This window comes from Salvelinus namaycush, chromosome 12, assembly GCF_016432855.1.
Source record: "Salvelinus namaycush isolate Seneca chromosome 12, SaNama_1.0, whole genome shotgun sequence".
In the NCBI taxonomy this organism is placed as follows: domain Eukaryota; kingdom Metazoa; phylum Chordata; class Actinopteri; order Salmoniformes; family Salmonidae; genus Salvelinus; species Salvelinus namaycush.
In genome coordinates, this window is record NC_052318.1 from 26,045 (window position 1) to 43,977 (window position 17,933).

General features: G+C 47.0%; 1 protein-coding gene across 1 annotated transcript; it reads right to left on the minus strand.

The window, feature by feature from the left end:
• Positions 1-3,952: 3,952 nt before the first annotated feature.
• LOC120056720 (carbohydrate-responsive element-binding protein-like) lies at positions 3,953-9,570 on the minus strand. The gene is made up of 6 exons (XM_039004924.1): positions 9,562-9,570; positions 7,262-7,381; positions 5,823-5,950; positions 5,407-5,530; positions 4,892-5,021; positions 3,953-4,423 (listed from the first exon to the last, which is right to left on the minus strand). The coding sequence occupies exons 1-6, from the start codon at positions 9,568-9,570 to the stop codon at positions 4,218-4,220; spliced, it is 717 nt and encodes a 238-aa protein (XP_038860852.1). The 3' UTR covers positions 3,953-4,217.
• Positions 9,571-17,933: the final 8,363 nt, after the last annotated feature.

A 17,933-nucleotide genomic window follows, 5' to 3' on the forward strand; every position in this document is an offset into this window, starting at 1 on the left:
TGATGGAAGGCCTTCATGGGATCAGACACAGCTGTTTTCCAGTATCAATAATGTTTTTTTTTTCCCATGTAGGCTATAATAATAGTCATGAACATTTGATTAAAAGTCATGGAAAATGTGTATGAACTCTTTAACAGTGAATTGTCCGAGGTCTCTATAGCATAATGTCAGGTGTGAATTTCAGTGAACACAGTCTAATGGACCAACATGGAAAAATACAGCTCCTGCACTTCTTTCATCCCAAATCAAGCACTGAGGCATACAGAGAGGTTATAGCTAAGATTATAAGGTAAAAAATTATAGCTTTGAAATGTTTTGTGCTCATTGGAGTACATTGGTTCATTAGGAGATGGTGAGGTGTTGGGTGTTGTCACGTTGGTCTGGGATAAACCAGAGACAGAGAGAGAGTTGGGACAACTTCTAGAATGTTGAATATTGTTCTAATTCTAGACCGTTACATAATGTAATGTTAAAGATGGAATCCGCAGTAGGGGAAAGGAAGCATCACTGTCTTCCCCACGGCCGCTGTTATTGTTATTGTTTTGTTGATGAAGCAGAGTTGGGGAGCCCATCGGGGGGGTGGGGGGGGGGGGGGGGGGTTGTTCGTATGCTGCCGTTCTACTACGCATGTAATGATGTCAGAGGGGAAAAAATATTTGTAAAAAGTGTTTGTTGCTTGTAACTTCTTTGTTGTTGTAATATCGCAAATGGCAGTGGCAGTTTCCCTTTTAACAATTCCAGTTCTAATGGAGGCGCAAACATGGCTGCCATAGAATGTTGTAGTGTCATGTAAATGCATCATAATGCAGGAAAAACTCAAAGTCCCATCTCTCTAAATACATGGCTCTCGGATCAACTATCGTTTCTACGTTGTAGAATACTAGTGAAGACATCAAAATTATGAAATAACACATGTGGAATCATGTAGTAAACAAAAAAGTGTTAAACAAATCAAAATAAATGTTATATTTTAGATTCTTCAAAGTAGCCACCCTTTGCCTTGATGACAGCTTTGCACACTCTTGGCATTCTCTCAATCAGCTTCACCTGGAATACTTTTTTAACAGTCTTGAAGGAATTCCCACATATGCTGAGCACTTGTTGGCTTCTTTTCCTTCACTCTGCGGTCTAACTCATCCCAAACCAAACCATCCCACTCCATCACTCTCCTTCTTAGTCAAATAGCCCTTACACATTCTATTTGTTTTAGTTTTAGTTTTTGTTGACTGTATTATTTAATTCCAAGTCATTATCTCATCTCTATAGAGCTGCAGTCTATGCTGTCTGACAAAATCACTATTTTAGTTGTTCTTCAAAGTAAATAAGGCAAAGTAAATACTTTGACTGCTGAATACGAACTATCAGTTTCTTAGATCATGTATTTCAGGTAGAGATACTTAGCGAAGCAATTGCTTTCTATCCCTCTCCATCGTTCTCCTGTCCATTCTCTCCTCGTCTGTGTCTGCCCAACACAAACCGGACAAGTAGACATGCAATGGATTAGGGTTATTGTAGTTAATTACCACGTTTCTGCGCTAAACTATGTAGAATATTGGTCTACTACATCGCACAGTTCAGGCTTGATCTGATTTATCTCTAGAGAAACTGAGCATTACTGTAACGCTCGTCGTCGTAAGGAAGAGGGGACCAAAGCGCAGCGTGGTAAGTGTTCATGATTTTATTTATTATCAAAAACACTCGAACAAAGTAACAAAACAAAAGTGAACAGTTCTGTCAGGTAAACAGAAAATAACTACCCACAAAACACAGGTGGGAAAAGGCTGCCTAAGTATGATTCCCAATCAGAGACAACAATAGACAGCTGTCTCTGATTGGGAACCACACTCGGCCAAAAACAAAGAAATAGAAAAAATAGAAATAAAGAAACTAGAATGCCCACCCTAGTCACACCCTGGCCTAACCAAAAAAGAGAATAAAAGCCTCTCTATGGCCAGGGCGTGATAGTATCCCCCCCCCCCCCCCCCCCCCCCCCCCCCAAGGTGCGGACTCCGGCCGCAAAACCTGACACTAAAGGGGAGGGTCCGGGTGGGCATCCCTTACGGCGGCGGCTCCGGTGCGGGACGTAGACCCCCCTCCACCCGCAGATCCCTCCGCTTTGGTGGCAGCCCTGGTGCATGGACCTTCACTGGAGGAACCGGGCCGCAGATCATCACCGGAGGCTCCGGACTGGGGACCGTCGCTGGAGGCTCCGGACTGGGGACCGTCGCTGGAGGCTCCGGACTGGGGACCGTCACTGGAGGCTCCGGACTGGGGACCGTCGCTGGAGGCTCCGGACTGGGGACCGTCGCTGGAGGCTTCGGACTGGGGACCGTCGTTGGAGGCTCCGGACTGGGGACCGTCGCTGGAGGCTCCGGACTGTAAACCGCCTCAGGAGGTTCCGGACTGTGGCCCGTCGTTGGAGGTTCCGGACTGTGGCCCGTCGTTGGAGGTTCCGGACTGTGGCCCGTCGTTGGAGGTTCCGGACTGTGAAACGTCGCCGGAAGCTCTGAACTGGGAACTGTCGCCGGAAGCTCTGGACTGGGAACTGTCGCCGGAAGCTCTGGACTGGGAACTGTCGCCGGAAGCTCTGGACTGGGAACTGTCGCCGGAAGCTCTGGACTGGGAACTGTCGCCGGAAGCTCTGGACTGGGAACTGTCGCCGGAAGCTCTGGACTGGGAACTGTCACCGGAAGCTCTGGACTGTGGAGGCGCACTGGAGGCCTGATGCATGGGACCGGTACCGGTGGCAGCGTGCTGATGACACGCATCTCAGGGCGAGTGCGGGGAAGAGTCACAGGACGTACTGGACTGTTGGGGCGCACTGGAGACCTGATGTGTGGGGCTGGTACAGGTGGCACCGGGCTGATGACACGCACCTCAGGGCAAGTGCGGAGAGGAGGCACAGGACGTACTGGACTGTTGGGGCGCACTGGAGACCTGATGCGTGGGACCGGTACAGGTGGCACCGGAATGATGACACGCACCTCAGGGCGAGTGAGGAGAGGAGGCACAGGACATACTGGACTGTGGAGGCGCACTGGAGGTCTGGAGCGCAGAGCTGGCACAACTCGTCCTGGCTGGATACCCCCCTTAGCCCGGCAAGTGCGGGGAGCTGGAACAGGCCCCACTGGGCTTTGCTGGCGAACCGGAGACACCGTTCGTAGAGCTGGCGCAGGATAACCTGGGCCGAAGAGACGCACCGGAGGCCAGGAACTCTGAGCCGGCACAATCCATCGTGGCTGAATGTCCACTCTAGCACGGCAACTGCGGGGAGCTGGAACAGAGCTCACCGGGCTGTGGATGCGCACTGAAGGCATGGTGCGCAGAACCGGATAGCCTGGTGCTTGACCGGTCACTCGCTCCCCACGGTAAGCATGAGGAGTTGGCTCAGGTCTGAACCCTGACTCTGCCACTCTCCCCGTGTGCAACCCCCCCCAAAAATGTTGGGGCTGCCTCTCGTGCTTGCCTCGTTGCCGTGATTCCTGGTATCGCCGCCGTTCCTCTATGGCTGTCTCCGCCTGTTTCCATGGCAGGGTCTTGTCCCCTGCCATAACCTCCTCCCATGTCCATGAGGTCCTCCACTCACTCTTCTCCCGGGCCCAGGATCCCTGCTCCTCCTGACCACGCTGCTTGGTCCTTTGGTGGTGGGTAGTTCTGACACGGCCGTCGTCGTAAGGAAGAGTGGACCAAAGCGCAGCGTGGTTAGTGTTCATGATTTTATTTATTATCAAAAACACTCGAACAAAGTAACAAAACGAAAGCGAACAGTTCTGTCAAGTAAACAGATACTAAACAGAAAATAACTACCCACAAAACACAGGTGGGAAAAGGCTGCCTAAGTATGATTCCCAATCAGAGACAACGATAGACAGCTGTCTCTGATTGGGAACCACACTCGGCCAAAAACAAAGAAATAGAAAACATAGAAATAAAGAAACTAGAATGCCCACCCTAGTCACACCCTGGCCTAACCAAAATAGAGAATAAAAGCCTCTCTATGGCCAGGGCGTGAAAATTACACTCGGAGAAGAGAAAAAACAGAACGAAATGGAATTCAAATAATTGAACTGATGTTGGTTTAAAACCTGAAAAAATGGCAGACATTTTGGTAAATCACTCAGCACTAGTGCCTATTGTATGTGTGCTTTAAAGTGGGTTCAGCTCTGTGATCCTTTGGCACGGCTTGGTTTTCCATCTATTGAAATTGTTCCATAGGGTCACATAGGCTGTGTGTTTTCCCTGTTGATGGGCCATGTGGAAGGGGTGTTGATGGGCCACGTGGAGGGGGAATGGTCCTGGGGACGGGTAGGGTGGGGGAGGCTCTGGGCCTGGGTGACTGCATGGGTGGCCTGCTCTGGGACCAGACTGGGGTCTGTCAGGATGGACGTGGATGTGCTGAGGAGGCGGAGTGAGCTAAGGACCACTGAGGACAGAAACAGAGGGAGACAATCAGGTAAGAGGGAGATGAAGAGCGAGAAAAATAGAAAAAAGAGACAGACAGACAGACAGACAGAGACAGACAGACAGACAGACAGACAGACAGACAGACAGACAGACAGACAGACAGACAGACAGACAGACAGACAGACAGACAGACAGACAGACAGACTAGATGACTAGCTGACAGAAAGACAGACAGACTAGATGACTAACTGACAGACAGACAGACAGACTAGATGACTAGCTGACAGAAAGACAGACAGACAGACAGACTAGATGACTAACTGACAGACAGATAGACTAGATGGTTAGCTGGCAGACAGACAGACAAGCTGACAGACAGACTAGCTGACAGACAGACAGACAGATAGACTAGATGACTAGCTGACAGACAGACAGACAGACTACATGATTAACTGATAGTAATTGAAGCTGGTGAAGTTGAACTCACTGGGTCTGAGGGCAGGTAGGGAGCAGTACTGGTCCAGCCAGGACAGAGTAGTACGACACAGATCCTCTACACTGGCTGTGGACACCATCCTGTTATAGGACTCAAACAGGGGCTCTACCATGATGCTGAACTGAGCTAGTGTTTAGGAAAGAACCATTCTGATTTATGTTTTATTATCTATGACAACACACACACACATATATATATATATACATACAGTACAGGACACACAATGCAAAGCACAATACATGATATTTACATCACCATATTGTGTGACTGTCTTTTCCTCTGTGAGCCACTCCAGGAGCCATATGTAAAAGGGATCTTAGCATTTGTAATGAGGATTCATTCATTCTTATTTATGAATATCTAAAAAGCAGATCCTTCCCTATGTCAGCATTCCTATACTGAGACGCTTTTGTTGTCGTTGTTGTTGTGAATACAGGAACCAATCTAACACTGAACGTATGCTTAACCTAAAGGTTCCTGTGTTCAGGCAGAGTGGAGAAGGATACGACCCAGAACTTCCAGTTCTGTAGAGTCCGTGCCCGAACGTACTCTCTGAACTTCTCCCTCATGTGGTCAAAGCGTTGGCAGGTGATGGGCATGCCAGTGACGGGCAGCTGCAGCTGGTACACACTGCATCGGGAGAGGCTTGTTACGATGACATACACATAAACACGCACGCCACAGGAAGCTGCTGAAGGGAGGACGGCTTATAATAACGGCCCGGAACGGCACTAATGGAAAGGCATCAAACGCATGGAAACCATGGAAACCATGTGTTTAATGTGTTTGATACCATTCTACCCATTCCGCTCCAGACATGACCACGAGCCTGTCCTCCCCAATTAAGGTGCCACCAACCTCCTGTGACACACACACACACACACACGTATGTTATGTACAGTATGTTTAGTGCATTTCTTACTTGATGGTAGAGTTAAGGAGCAGAATCTGGCCTCTGAGTCTCTGAGCCTCCTCATACAGCTGAGCTCTCTCCTGTTGAATCTGACTGATGTACTCTGCTGTCTTATGTAGAGTCATGGCCTTGCTGATCTGGGACACAGACACGTACAGTATATAATGTAGATGAAATACAGAGATATAATGTTATACACTGTAACTATGTTTCAATGCAACACCTATTATTACCAGAAGCATTGCAGCTCAGTGCCGCTCCCAATCCTCTACAACACTGGGCCTTGTGCAGTCCATTCCTGACTCAAAGCCTCAATCGCTTTAGTTTCAAGTCAAAGTTAGACGTCCATCCGGGTCCCAAGAACGTCTAGAATTGCCTTCAAAACCGGCCACTAGTGGCAACGGTGAGCGCTGTTCCCTCGAAGTGGGCTGGCGGCTTGCTAGGGCGTTGTGGAAGGGGATGGTGGATGGGTGGAAGAGCCACGTGGGCTGGCGGCTTGCTAGAAGAGCCAGTGCTAGGCAATCGTTTTTAGTTTTTCTGTTTTAACCTTTAACCCTTTCCCAACCTTTAACCGTTAACCTTTTCCCAACCTTTAACCCTTAACCCTTTCCCAACATTTAACCCTAACCCTATCCTAACTTTTAACCCTAACCCTTTCCCAAACTTTAACCCTATCCCAAACTTTAACCCTTAAAACCCTTTCCCAACATTTAACCATATCCCAACCTTTATCCCTATCCCAACCGTCAACCTTTAACCCTATCCCAACCTTTAACATTTAACCCTATCCCAACCTTTAACCCTATCCCAACCGTCAACCTTTAACCCTATCCCAACCTTTAACATTTAACCCTATCCCAACCTTTAACCATATCCCAACCTTTATCCCTATCCCAACCGTCAACCTTTAACCATATCCCAACCTTTATCCCTATCCCAACCATCAACCTTTAACCCTATCCCAACCTTTAAAATTTAACCCTATCCCAACCTTTAACCCGTAACCCTATTTTAAGCCTTTCCCAAACTTTAACCGTTAACGTAACCACTCAGAATTAATTCCTAAACCTCCCCTTATTTTAATACCATTCCAAACCTTAACCCTTCCTTACATTAATTTTTTTATTTAACTAGGCAAGTCAGTTAAGAACACATTTTTATTTACAATGATGGCCTCCCCCGTCCAAACCCGGACGACGCTTGGACAATTTTGCGCCGCCCTATGGGACTTCCAGTCACGGCCTTATGTGATACAGCCTGGATTCCAACCAGGGTCTGTAGTGACGCCTCTTGCACTGAGATGCAGTGCCTTAGACCGCTGGGCTACTCGGGAACCTTTAACAAGATGCGAAACCCCCAGCCCGACGCGAGTGTATTTTTGTTTGTACGGAGTTAGGTAACAGTGTCTCAACTTAAACGTGTTGGAAAAAAACGTCACGAGTGCTTACCTTTATACTTGGCTGAGAGCTCATCGTGGTGACGAGACTGTGCAGAATATCAAAGCCTAGCTTGATGTTGAAACGTCTCTTCTGCTCAGCAGAGACGTGAGTTATACTCCTGGACTGTGTCTGCAACAGACACACATGTCATAGATCAGGAACTGTGTGATTATCTACTGTATTGTATAATATTAACTGTATGGTCCTCTGTAGTTCAGTTAGTAGAACATGGTCCTCTGTAGTTCAGTTAGTAGAACATGGTCCTCTGTAGTTCAGTTAGTAGAACATGGTCGGTCCTCTGTAGTTCAGTTAGTGGAACATGGTCCTCTGTAGTTCAGTTAGTAGAACATGGTCCTCTGTAGAACATGGTCCTCTGTAGTTCAGTTAGTAGAACATGGTCCTCTGTAGAACATGGTCCTCTGTAGTTCAGTTAGTAGAACATGGTCCTCTGTAGTTCAGTTAGTAGAACATGGTCCTCTGTAGTTCAATTAGTAGAGCATGGTCCTCTGTAGTTCAGTTAGTAGAACATGGTCCTCTGTAGTTCAGTTAGTAGAACATGGTCCTCTGTAGCTCAGTTAGTAGAACATGGTCCTCTGTAGCTTCAGTTAGTAGATCCTGGTCCTCTGTAGTTCAGTTAGTAGAACATGGTCCTCTGTAGTTCAGTTAGTAAAACATGGTCCTCTGTAGTTCAGTTAGTAGAACATGGTCCTCTGTAGTTCAGTTAGTAGAACATGGTCCTCTGTAGTTCAGTTAGTAGAACATGGTCCTCTGTAGTTCAGTTAGTAGAACATGGTCCTCTGTAGCTCAGTTAGTAGAACATGGTCCTCTGTAGTTCAGTTAGTAGAACATGGTCCTCTGTAGTTCAGTTAGTAGAACATGGTCCTCTGTAGAACATGGTCCTCTGTAGTTCAGTTAGTAGAACATGGTCCTCTGTAGTTCAGTTAGTTAAACATGGTCCTCTGTAGCTCAGTTAGTAGAACATGGTCCTCTGTAGTTCAGTTAGTAGAACATGTCCTCTGTAGTTCAGTTAGTAGAACATGGTCCTCTGTAGAACATGGTCCTCTGTAGTTCAGTTAGTAGAACATGGTCCTCTGTAGTTCAGTTAGTAGAACATGGTCCTCTGTAGTTCAGTTAGTAGAACATGGTCCTCTGTAGCTCAGTTAGTAGAACATGGTCCTCTGTAGTTCAGTTGGTAGAACATGGTTGGGTTGTAGGGTACCTTTCATTTATTTGGCGATTTATTTGGCGTGGGCTACGGCCAAACAGTAGCCTGTGTAAAGTTGGGTTAATAAACCGTCAATTCGTAAACTCAATCCTCTGTCTGGACAGTTGTTTCTTTATGATCTAGCCAGGTCATTACACTATATCATATTCTACTGTATTTTAGTCAATGCCACTCTGACATTGCACATTCTAATATTTATATATTTCTTAATTCCATTCTTTCACTTTTAGATTCAAGTTTATTGTGGTATGTTGTTAGATACAACAGCACTGTTGGAGCTAGGAACACAAGCATTTCACTACACCTGCAATAACAACTGCTAAATATGTGTATGTGACCAATAAAATGTGATTTGATTTGTTTTAACAATAATATATATTTTTTTATGGTAATTGAGTGTTACGCCGTTTCAGTAAAATGTGCCTCCATAGTAAGTTGTGATTATATCTCTGCGTGTGTCACCTCCAGACTGCTCTGAGCTGTATGACAGACGGAGGCCAGACTCCGGGTTTTACCGGATCAGACCTAGAGTGGATCAGGAGCCGGTCCTAGTCTACTGTGACATGGACGATGGAGGGGGATGGACTGTTATACAGCGACGAAGACATGGCAGGGTTGACTTCAACAGGTGTGTGTGTGTGTGTGTGTGTGTGTGTGTGTGTGTGTGTGTGTGTGTGTGTGTGTGTGTGTGTGTGTGTGTGTGCGATCTTTGGAAAGCTGGCCTGTTTAACCTCTGCAATCAGCTAGTATTTTATCACATGAGCACTGTGGCATCCAGCTACTAGCGACTGTGTGTCAAATCAAATTGTATTAGTCCTCCTCCTTTCCCTGTAGTCCAGAATCATCTCCTTTAACTTGATCACGTCAGCATAGTGACGTAGGGGGAAGCAGCAAGTGTGAGACTTTAACCAGTGAATGTTCTCTCCTCCATAGAGACTGACCCAGTGAATGTTCTCTCCTCCATAGAGACTGACCCAGTGAATGTTCTAGACTGACCCAGTGAATGTTCTCTCCTCTATAGAGACTGAACCAGTGAATGTTCTCTCCTCCATAGAGACTGACCCAGTGAATGTTCTAGACTGACCCAGTCCATGTTCTCTCCTCTATAGAGACTGAACCAGTGAATGTTCTCTCCTCCATAGAGACTGACACAGTGAAGGTTCACTCCTCCATACAGATTGACCCAGTGAATGTTCTCTCCTCCATACAGATTGACCCAGTGAATGTTCTCTCCTCCATAGAGACTGAACCAGTGAATGTTCTCTCCTCCATAGAGACTGACCCAGTGAATGTTCTCTCCTCCTTAGAGACTGACCCAGTGAATGTTCTCTCCTCCATAGAGACTGAACCAGTGAATGTTCTCTCCTCCCTGGAGACTAAACCAGTGAATGTTCTCTACTCCCTGGAGACTTTAACCAATGAATGTTCTCTCCTCCATAGAGACTGACCCAGTGAATGTTCCCTACTCCATAGAGACTGACCCAGTGAATGCTCTCTCCTCCATAGAGACTGACCCAGTGAATGTGCTCTCCTCCGTAGAGACTGAAACAGTGAATGTTCTAGACTGAACAGGTGAATATTCTCTCCTCCATAGAGACTGACCCAGTGAATCTTCTCTCCTCCATAGAGACTGACCCAGTGAATGTTCTCTCCTCCATAGAGACCGACCCAGTGAATGTTCTCTCCTCCATAGAGACGGACCAAGTGAATGTTCTAGACTGAACCAGTGAATGTTCTCTCCTCCATAGAGACTGACCCAGTGAATGTTCTCTCCTCTATAGAAACTGACCCAGTGAAGGTTCTCTCCTCCATAGAGACTGACCCAGTGAATGTTCTCTCCTCCATAGAGACTGAACCAGGGAATGTTCTCACCTCCCTGGAGACTAAACCAGTGAATGTTCTCTCCTTCCTGGAGACTAAACCAGTGAATGTTCTCTAAACCCTGGAGACTTTAACCAGTGAATGTTCTCTCCTCCATAGAGACTGACCCAGTGAATGTTCTCTCCTCCTTAGAGACTGACCCAGTGAATGTTCTCTCCTCCGTAGAGACTGACCCAGTGAATGCTCTCTCCTCCATAGAGACTGACCCAGTGAATGTGCTCTCCTCCGTAGAGACTGAAACAGTGAATGTTCTAGACTGAACAGGTGAATATTCTCTCCTCCATAGAGACTGACCCAGTGAATCTTCTCTCCTCCATAGAGACCGACCCAGTGAATGTTCTCTCCTCTATAGAGACTGACCCAGTGAATGTTCTCTCCTCTATAGAGACTGACCCAGTGAATGTTCTCTCCTCCATAGAGACTGACCCAGTGAATGTTCTCTCCTCCATAGAGACTGACCCAGTGAATGTTCTCTCCTCTATAGATACTGAACCAGTGAATGTTCTCTCCTCTATAGACACTGACCATTGAATGTTCTCTCCTCTATAGATACTGAACCAGTGAATGTTCTAGACTGACCCAGTGAATGTTCTCTCCTCCATAGAGACCGACCCAGTGAATGTTCTCTCCTCCATAGAGACCGACCCAGTGAATGTTCTCTCCTCTATAGAGACTGACCCAGTGAATGGTCTCTCCTCCATAGAGACTGACCCAATGAATGTTCTCTCCTCCATAGAGACTGACCCAGTGAAGGTTCTCTCCTCCATAGAGACTGAACCAGTGAATGCTCTCTCCTCCATAGAGACTGACCCAGTGAATGTTCTCTCCTCCGTAGAGACTGAACCAATGAATGTTCTAGACTGAACCGGTGAATGTTCTCTCCTCCATTGAGACTGACCCAGTGAATGTTTTCTCCTCCATAGAGACTGAACCAGTGAATGCTCTCTCCTCCATAGAGACTGACCCAGTGAATGTTCTCTCCTCCGTAGAGACTGAACGAGTGAATGTTCTAGACTGAACCGGTGAATGTTCTCTCCTCCATTGAGACTGACCCAGTGAATGTTCTCTCCTCCATAGAGACTGACCCAGTGAATGTTATCTCCTCTATAGAGTCTGACCCAGTGAATGTTCTCTCCTCCATAGAGACTGACCTAGTGAATGTTCTCTCCTCCATAGAACTGACCCAGTGAATGTTCTCTCCTCCCTGGAGACTGTAACCAGTGAATGGTCTCTCCTCCATAGAGACTGACCCATTGAATGTTCTCTCCTCCATAGAGACTGTCCCAGTGAATGTTCTCTCCTCCGTAGAGACAGAACCAGTGAATGTTCTCTCCTCCATAGAGACCGACCCAGTGAATGTTCTCTCCTCCATAGAGACTGACCCAGTGAAGGTTCTCTCCTCCATAGAGACTGACCCAGTGAATGTTCTCTCCTCCATAGAGACTGACCCAGTGAATGTTTTCTCCTCCATAGAGACGGACCCAGTGAATGTTCTAGACTGAACCAGTGAATGTTCTGGACTGACCCAGTGAATGTCTCTCCTCCATAGAGACTGACCCAGTGAATGTTCTCTCCTATATAGAGACTGACCCAGTGAATGTTCTCTCCTCCATAGAGACTGACCCAGTGAATGTTCTCTCCTCCATAGAGACTGACCCAGTGAATGGTCTCTCCTCCATAGAGACTGAACCAGTGAATGTTCTCTCCTCCATAGAGACGGACCCAGTGAATTTTCTAGACTGACCCAGTGAATGTTCTCTCCTATATAGAGACTGACCCAGTGAATGTTCTCTCCTCCATAGAGACTGACCCAGTGAATGTTCTCTCCTCCATAGAGACTGACCCAGTGAATGTTCTCTCTCTCCTATAGAGACTGAACCAGTGAATGTTCTCTCCTCCATAGAGACTGACCCAGTGGATGTTCTCTCCTCCATAGAGACGGACCCAGTGAATGTTCTAGACTGAACCAGTGAATGTTCTAGACTGACCCAGTGAATGTCTCTCCTCCATAGAGACTGACCCAGTGAATGTTCTCTCCTATATAGAGACTGACCCAGTGAATGTTCTCTCCTCCATAGAGACTGACCCAGTGAATGTTCTCTCCTCCATAGAGACTGACCCAGTGAATGGTCTCTCCTCCATAGAGACTGAACCAGTGAATGTTCTCTCCTCCATAGAGACGGACCCAGTGAATTTTCTAGACTGACCCAGTGAATGTTCTCTCCTCCATAGAGACTAAACCAGTGAATGCTCTCTCCTCCATAGAGACTAAAGCAGTGAATGCTCTCTCCTCCATAGAGACTGACCTAGTGAATGTTCTAGACTGACCCAGTGAATGTTCTCTCCTCCATAGAGACTGACCCAGTGAATGTTCTCTCCTCTATAGAGTCTGATCCAGTGAATGTTCTAGACTGACCCAGTGAATGCTATCTCCTCCTAGAGACTGACCCAGAGAATGTTCTAGACTGACCCAGTGAAGGTTCTAGACTGACCCAGTGAATGTTCTCTCCTCCATAGAGACTGACCCAGTGAATGTTCTCTCCTCCGTAGAGACTGAACCAGTGATGCTCTCTCCTCCATAGAGACTGAACCAGTGAATGTTCTAGACTGAACCAGTGAATGTTCTCTCCTCTATAGAGACTGAACCAGTGAATGTTCTCTCCTCCATAGAGACTGACCCAGTGAACGATCTCTCCTCCATAGAGACTGAACCAGTGAATGTTCTTTCCTCCATAGAGTGTGACCCAGTGAATGTTCTAGACTGACCCAGTGAATGCTCTCTCCTCCATAGAGACTGACCCAGTGAATGTTCTCTCCTCCTTAGAGACTGACCCAGTGAATGTTCTCTCCTCCATAGAGACTGAACCAGTGAATGTTCTCTCCTCCCTGGAGACTAAACCAGTGAATGTTCTCTACTCCCTGGAGACTTTAACCAATGAATGTTCTCTCCTCCATAGAGACTGACCCAGTGAATGTTCCCTACTCCATAGAGACTGACCCAGTGAATGCTCTCTCCTCCATAGAGACTGACCCAGTGAATGTGCTCTCCTCCGTAGAGACTGAAACAGTGAATGTTCTAGACTGAACAGGTGAATATTCTCTCCTCCATAGAGACTGACCCAGTGAATCTTCTCTCCTCCATAGAGACTGACCCAGTGAATGTTCTCTCCTCCATAGAGACTGAACCAGTGAATGCTCTCTCCTCCATAGAGACTGAACCAGTGAATGTTCTAGACTGAACCAGTGAATGTTCTCTCCTCTATAGAAACTGACCCAGTGAAGATTCTCTCCTCCATAGAGACTGACCCAGTGAATGTTCTCTCCTCCATAGAGACTGAACCAGGGAATGTTCTCACCTCCCTGGAGACTAAACCAGTGAATGTTCTCTCCTTCCTGGAGACTAAACCAGTGAATGTTCTCTAAACCCTGGAGACTTTAACCAGTGAATGTTCTCTCCTCCGTAGAGACTGAACCAATGAATGTTCTAGACTGAACCGGTGAATGTTCTCTCCTCCATTGAGACTGACCCAGTGAATGTTTTCTCCTCCATAGAGACTGAACCAGTGAATGCTCTCTCCTCCATAGAGACTGACCCAGTGAATGTTCTCTCCTCCGTAGAGACTGAACCAGTGAATGTTCTAGACTGAACCGGTGAATGTTCTCTCCTCCATTGAGACTGACCACAGTGAATGTTCTCTCCTCCATAGAGACTGACCCAGTGAATGTTATCTCCTCTATAGAGTCTGACCCAGTGAATGTTCTCTCCTCCATAGAGACTGACCTAGTGAATGTTCTCTCCTCCATAGAGACTGACCCAGTGAATGTTCTCTCCTCCCTGGAGACTGTAACCAGTGAATGGTCTCTCCTCCATAGAGACTGACCCATTGAATGTTCTCTCCTCCATAGAGACTGTCCCAGTGAATGTTCTCTCTCCGTAGAGACAGAACAGTGAATGTTCTCTCCTCCATAGAGACCGACCCAGTGAATGTTCTCTCCTCCATAGAGACTGACCCAGTGAAGGTTCTCTCCTAATAGAGACTGACCCAGTGAATGTTTCTCCTCCATAGAGACTGACCCATGATGTTTTCTCCTCCATAGAGACGGACCCAGTGAATGTTCTAGACTGAACTACTGAATGTTCTAGACTGACCCAGTGAATGTTCTCTCCTCCATAGAGTGACCCAGTGAATGTTCTCTCCTCCATAGAGACTGACCCAGTGAATGGTCTCTCCTCCATAGAGACTGAACCAGTGAATGTTCTCTCCTCCATAGAGACTGACCCAGTGAATGTTCTCTCCTCCATAGAGACGGACCCAGTGAATGTTCTAGACTGAACCAGTGAATGTTCAGACTGACCCAGTGAATGTCTCTCCTCCATAGAGACTGACCCAGTGAATGTTCTCTCCTATATAGAGACTGACCCAGTGAATGTTCTCTCCTCCATAGAGACTGACCCAGTGAATGTTCTCTCCTCCATAGAGACTGACCCAGTGAATGGTCTCTCCTCCATAGAGACTGAACCAGTGAATGTTCTCTCCTCCATAGAGACGGACCCAGTGAATTTTCTAGACTGACCCAGTGAATGTCTCTCCTCCTATATAGAGACTGACCCAGTGAATGTTCTCTCCTCCATAGAGACTGACCCAGTGAATTTTTCTCTCCTCCATAGAGATGACCCAGTGAATGTTTCTCCTCCATAAGACTGACCCAGTGAATTGTCTCTCCTCCATAGAGACTGAACCAGTGAATGTTCTCTCCTCCATAGAGACTGACCCAGTGAATGTTCTCTCCTCCATAGAGACGGACCCAGTGAATGTTCTAGACTGACCATGATGTTCTAGACTGACCCAGTATGTCTCTCCCTCCATAGAGACTGACCCAGTGAATGTTCTCTCCTATATAGAGACTGACCCAGTGAATGTTCTCTCCTCCTAGAGACTGACCCATGAATGTTCTCTCTCCATAGAGACTGACCCAGTGAATGGTCTCTCCTCCATAGAGACTGAACCAGTGAATGTTCTCTCCTCCATAGAGACGGACCCAGTGAATTTTCTAGACTGACCCAGTGAATGTTCTCTCCTCCATAGAGACTAAACCAGTGAATGCTCTCTCCTCCATAGAGACTAAAGCAGTGAATGCTCTCTCCTCCAGAGAGACTGACCTAGTGAATGTTCTAGACTGACCCAGTGAATGTTCTCTCCTCCATAGAGACTGACCCAGTGAATGTTCTCTCCTCTATAGAGTCTGATCCAGTGAATGTTCTAGACTGACCCAGTGAATGCTATCTCCTCCATAGAGACTGACCCAGAGAATGTTCTAGACTGACCCAGTGAATGTTCTGGACTGACCCAGTGAATGTTCTCTCCTCCATAGAGACTGACCCAGTGAATGTTCTCTCCTCCGTAGAGACTGAACCAGTGAATGCTCTCTCCTCCATAGAGACTGAACCAGTGAATGTTCTAGACTGAACCAGTGAATGTTCTCTCCTCTATAGAGACTGAACCAGTGAATGTTCTCTCCTCCATAGAGACTGACCCAGTGAACGATCTCTCCTCCATAGAGACTGAACCAGTGAATGTTCTTTCCTCCATAGAGTGTGACCCAGTGAATGTTCTAGACTGACCCAGTGAATGCTCTCTCCTCCATAGAGATTGACCCAGTGAATGCTCTCTCCTCCATAGAGACTGACCCAGTGAATGTTCTCTCCTCCATAGAGACTGACCCAGTGAATGTTCTCTCCTCCATAGAGACGGACCCAGTGAATGTTCTAGACTGAACCAGTGAATGTTCTAGACTGACCCAGTGAATGTCTCTCCTCCATAGAGACTGACCCAGTGAATGTTCTCTCCTATATAGAGACTGACCCAGTGAATGTTCTCTCCACCATAGAGACTGACCCAGTGAATGTTCTCTCCTCCATAGAGACTGACCCAGTGAATGTTCTCTCCTCCATAGAGACTGAACCAGTGAATGTTCTCTCCTCCATAGAGATGGACCCAGTGAATTTTCTAGACTGACCCAGTGAATGTTCTCTCCTCCATAACTAACCAGTGATGCTCTCTCCTCCATAGAGACTAAAGCAGTGAATGCTCTCTCCTCCATAGAGACTGACCTAGTGAATGTTCTAGACTGACCCAGTGAATGTTCTCTCCTCCATAGAGACTGACCCAGTGAATGTTCTCTCCTCTATAGAGTCTGATCCAGTGAATGTTCTAGACTGACCCAGTGAATGCTATCTCCTCCATAGAGACTGACCCAGAGAATGTTCTAGACTGACCCAGTGAATGTTCTGGACTGACCCAGTGAATGTTCTCTCCTCCATAGAGACTGACCCAGTGAATGTTCTCTCCTCCGTAGAGACTGAACCAGTGAATGCTCTCTCCTCTATAGAGACTGACCCAGTGAATGTTCTAGACTGACCCAGTGAATGCTCTCTCTCCTCCATAGAGACTGACCCAGTGAATGTTCTCTCCTCTATAGAGACTGACCCGTGAATGTTCTAGACTGACCCAGTGAATGCTCTCTCCTCCATAGAGATGGACCCAGTGAATGTTCTAGACTGACCCAGTGAATGTTCTCTCCTCCATAGAGACTGGCCCAGTGAATGTTCTCTCCTCTATAGAGACTGAACAAGTGAATGTTCTCTCCTCCATAGAGACTGACCCAGTGAATGCTCTCTCCTCCATGAGACTGACCCGTAATGTTCTTTCCTCGATAGAGTGTGACCCAGTGAATGTTCTAGACTGACCCAGTGAATGCTCTCTCCTCCATAGAGCTTGACCCAGTGAATGCTCTCTCCTCCATAGAGACTGACCCAGTGAATGTTCTCTCCTCCATAGAGACTGACCCAGTGAATGTTCTCTCCTCAATAGAGACGGACCCAGTGAATGTTCTAGACTGAACCAGTGAATGTTCTAGACTGACCCAGTGAATGCTATCTCCTCCATAGAGACTGACCCAGAGAATGTTCTAGACTGACCCAGTGAATGTTCTGGACTGACCCAGTGAATGTTCTCTCCTCCATAGAGACTGACCCAGTGAATGTTCTCTCCTCCGTAGAGACTGACCCAGTGAATGCTCTCTCCTCTATAGAGACTGACCCAGTGAATGTTCTAGACTGACCCAGTGAATGCTCTCTCCTCCATAGAGACTGACCCAGTGAATGTTCTCTCCTCTATAGAGACTGACCCAGTGAATGTTCTAGACTGACCCAGTGAATGCTCTCTCCTCCATAGAGATGGACCCAGTGAATGTTCTAGACTGACCCAGTGAATGTTCTCTCCTCCATAGAGACTGGCCCAGTGAATGTTCTCTCCTCTATAGAGACTGAACAAGTGAATGTTCTCTCCTCCATAGAGACTGACCCAGTGAATGCTCTCTCCTCCATAGAGACTGACCCAGTGAATGTTCTTTCCTCCATAGAGTGTGACCCAGTGAATGTTCTAGACTGACCCAGTGAATGCTCTCTCCTCCATAGAGCTTGACCCAGTGAATGCTCTCTCCTCCATAGAGACTGACCCAGTGAATGTTCTCTCCTCCATAGAGACTGACCCAGTGATTGTTCTCTCCTCAATG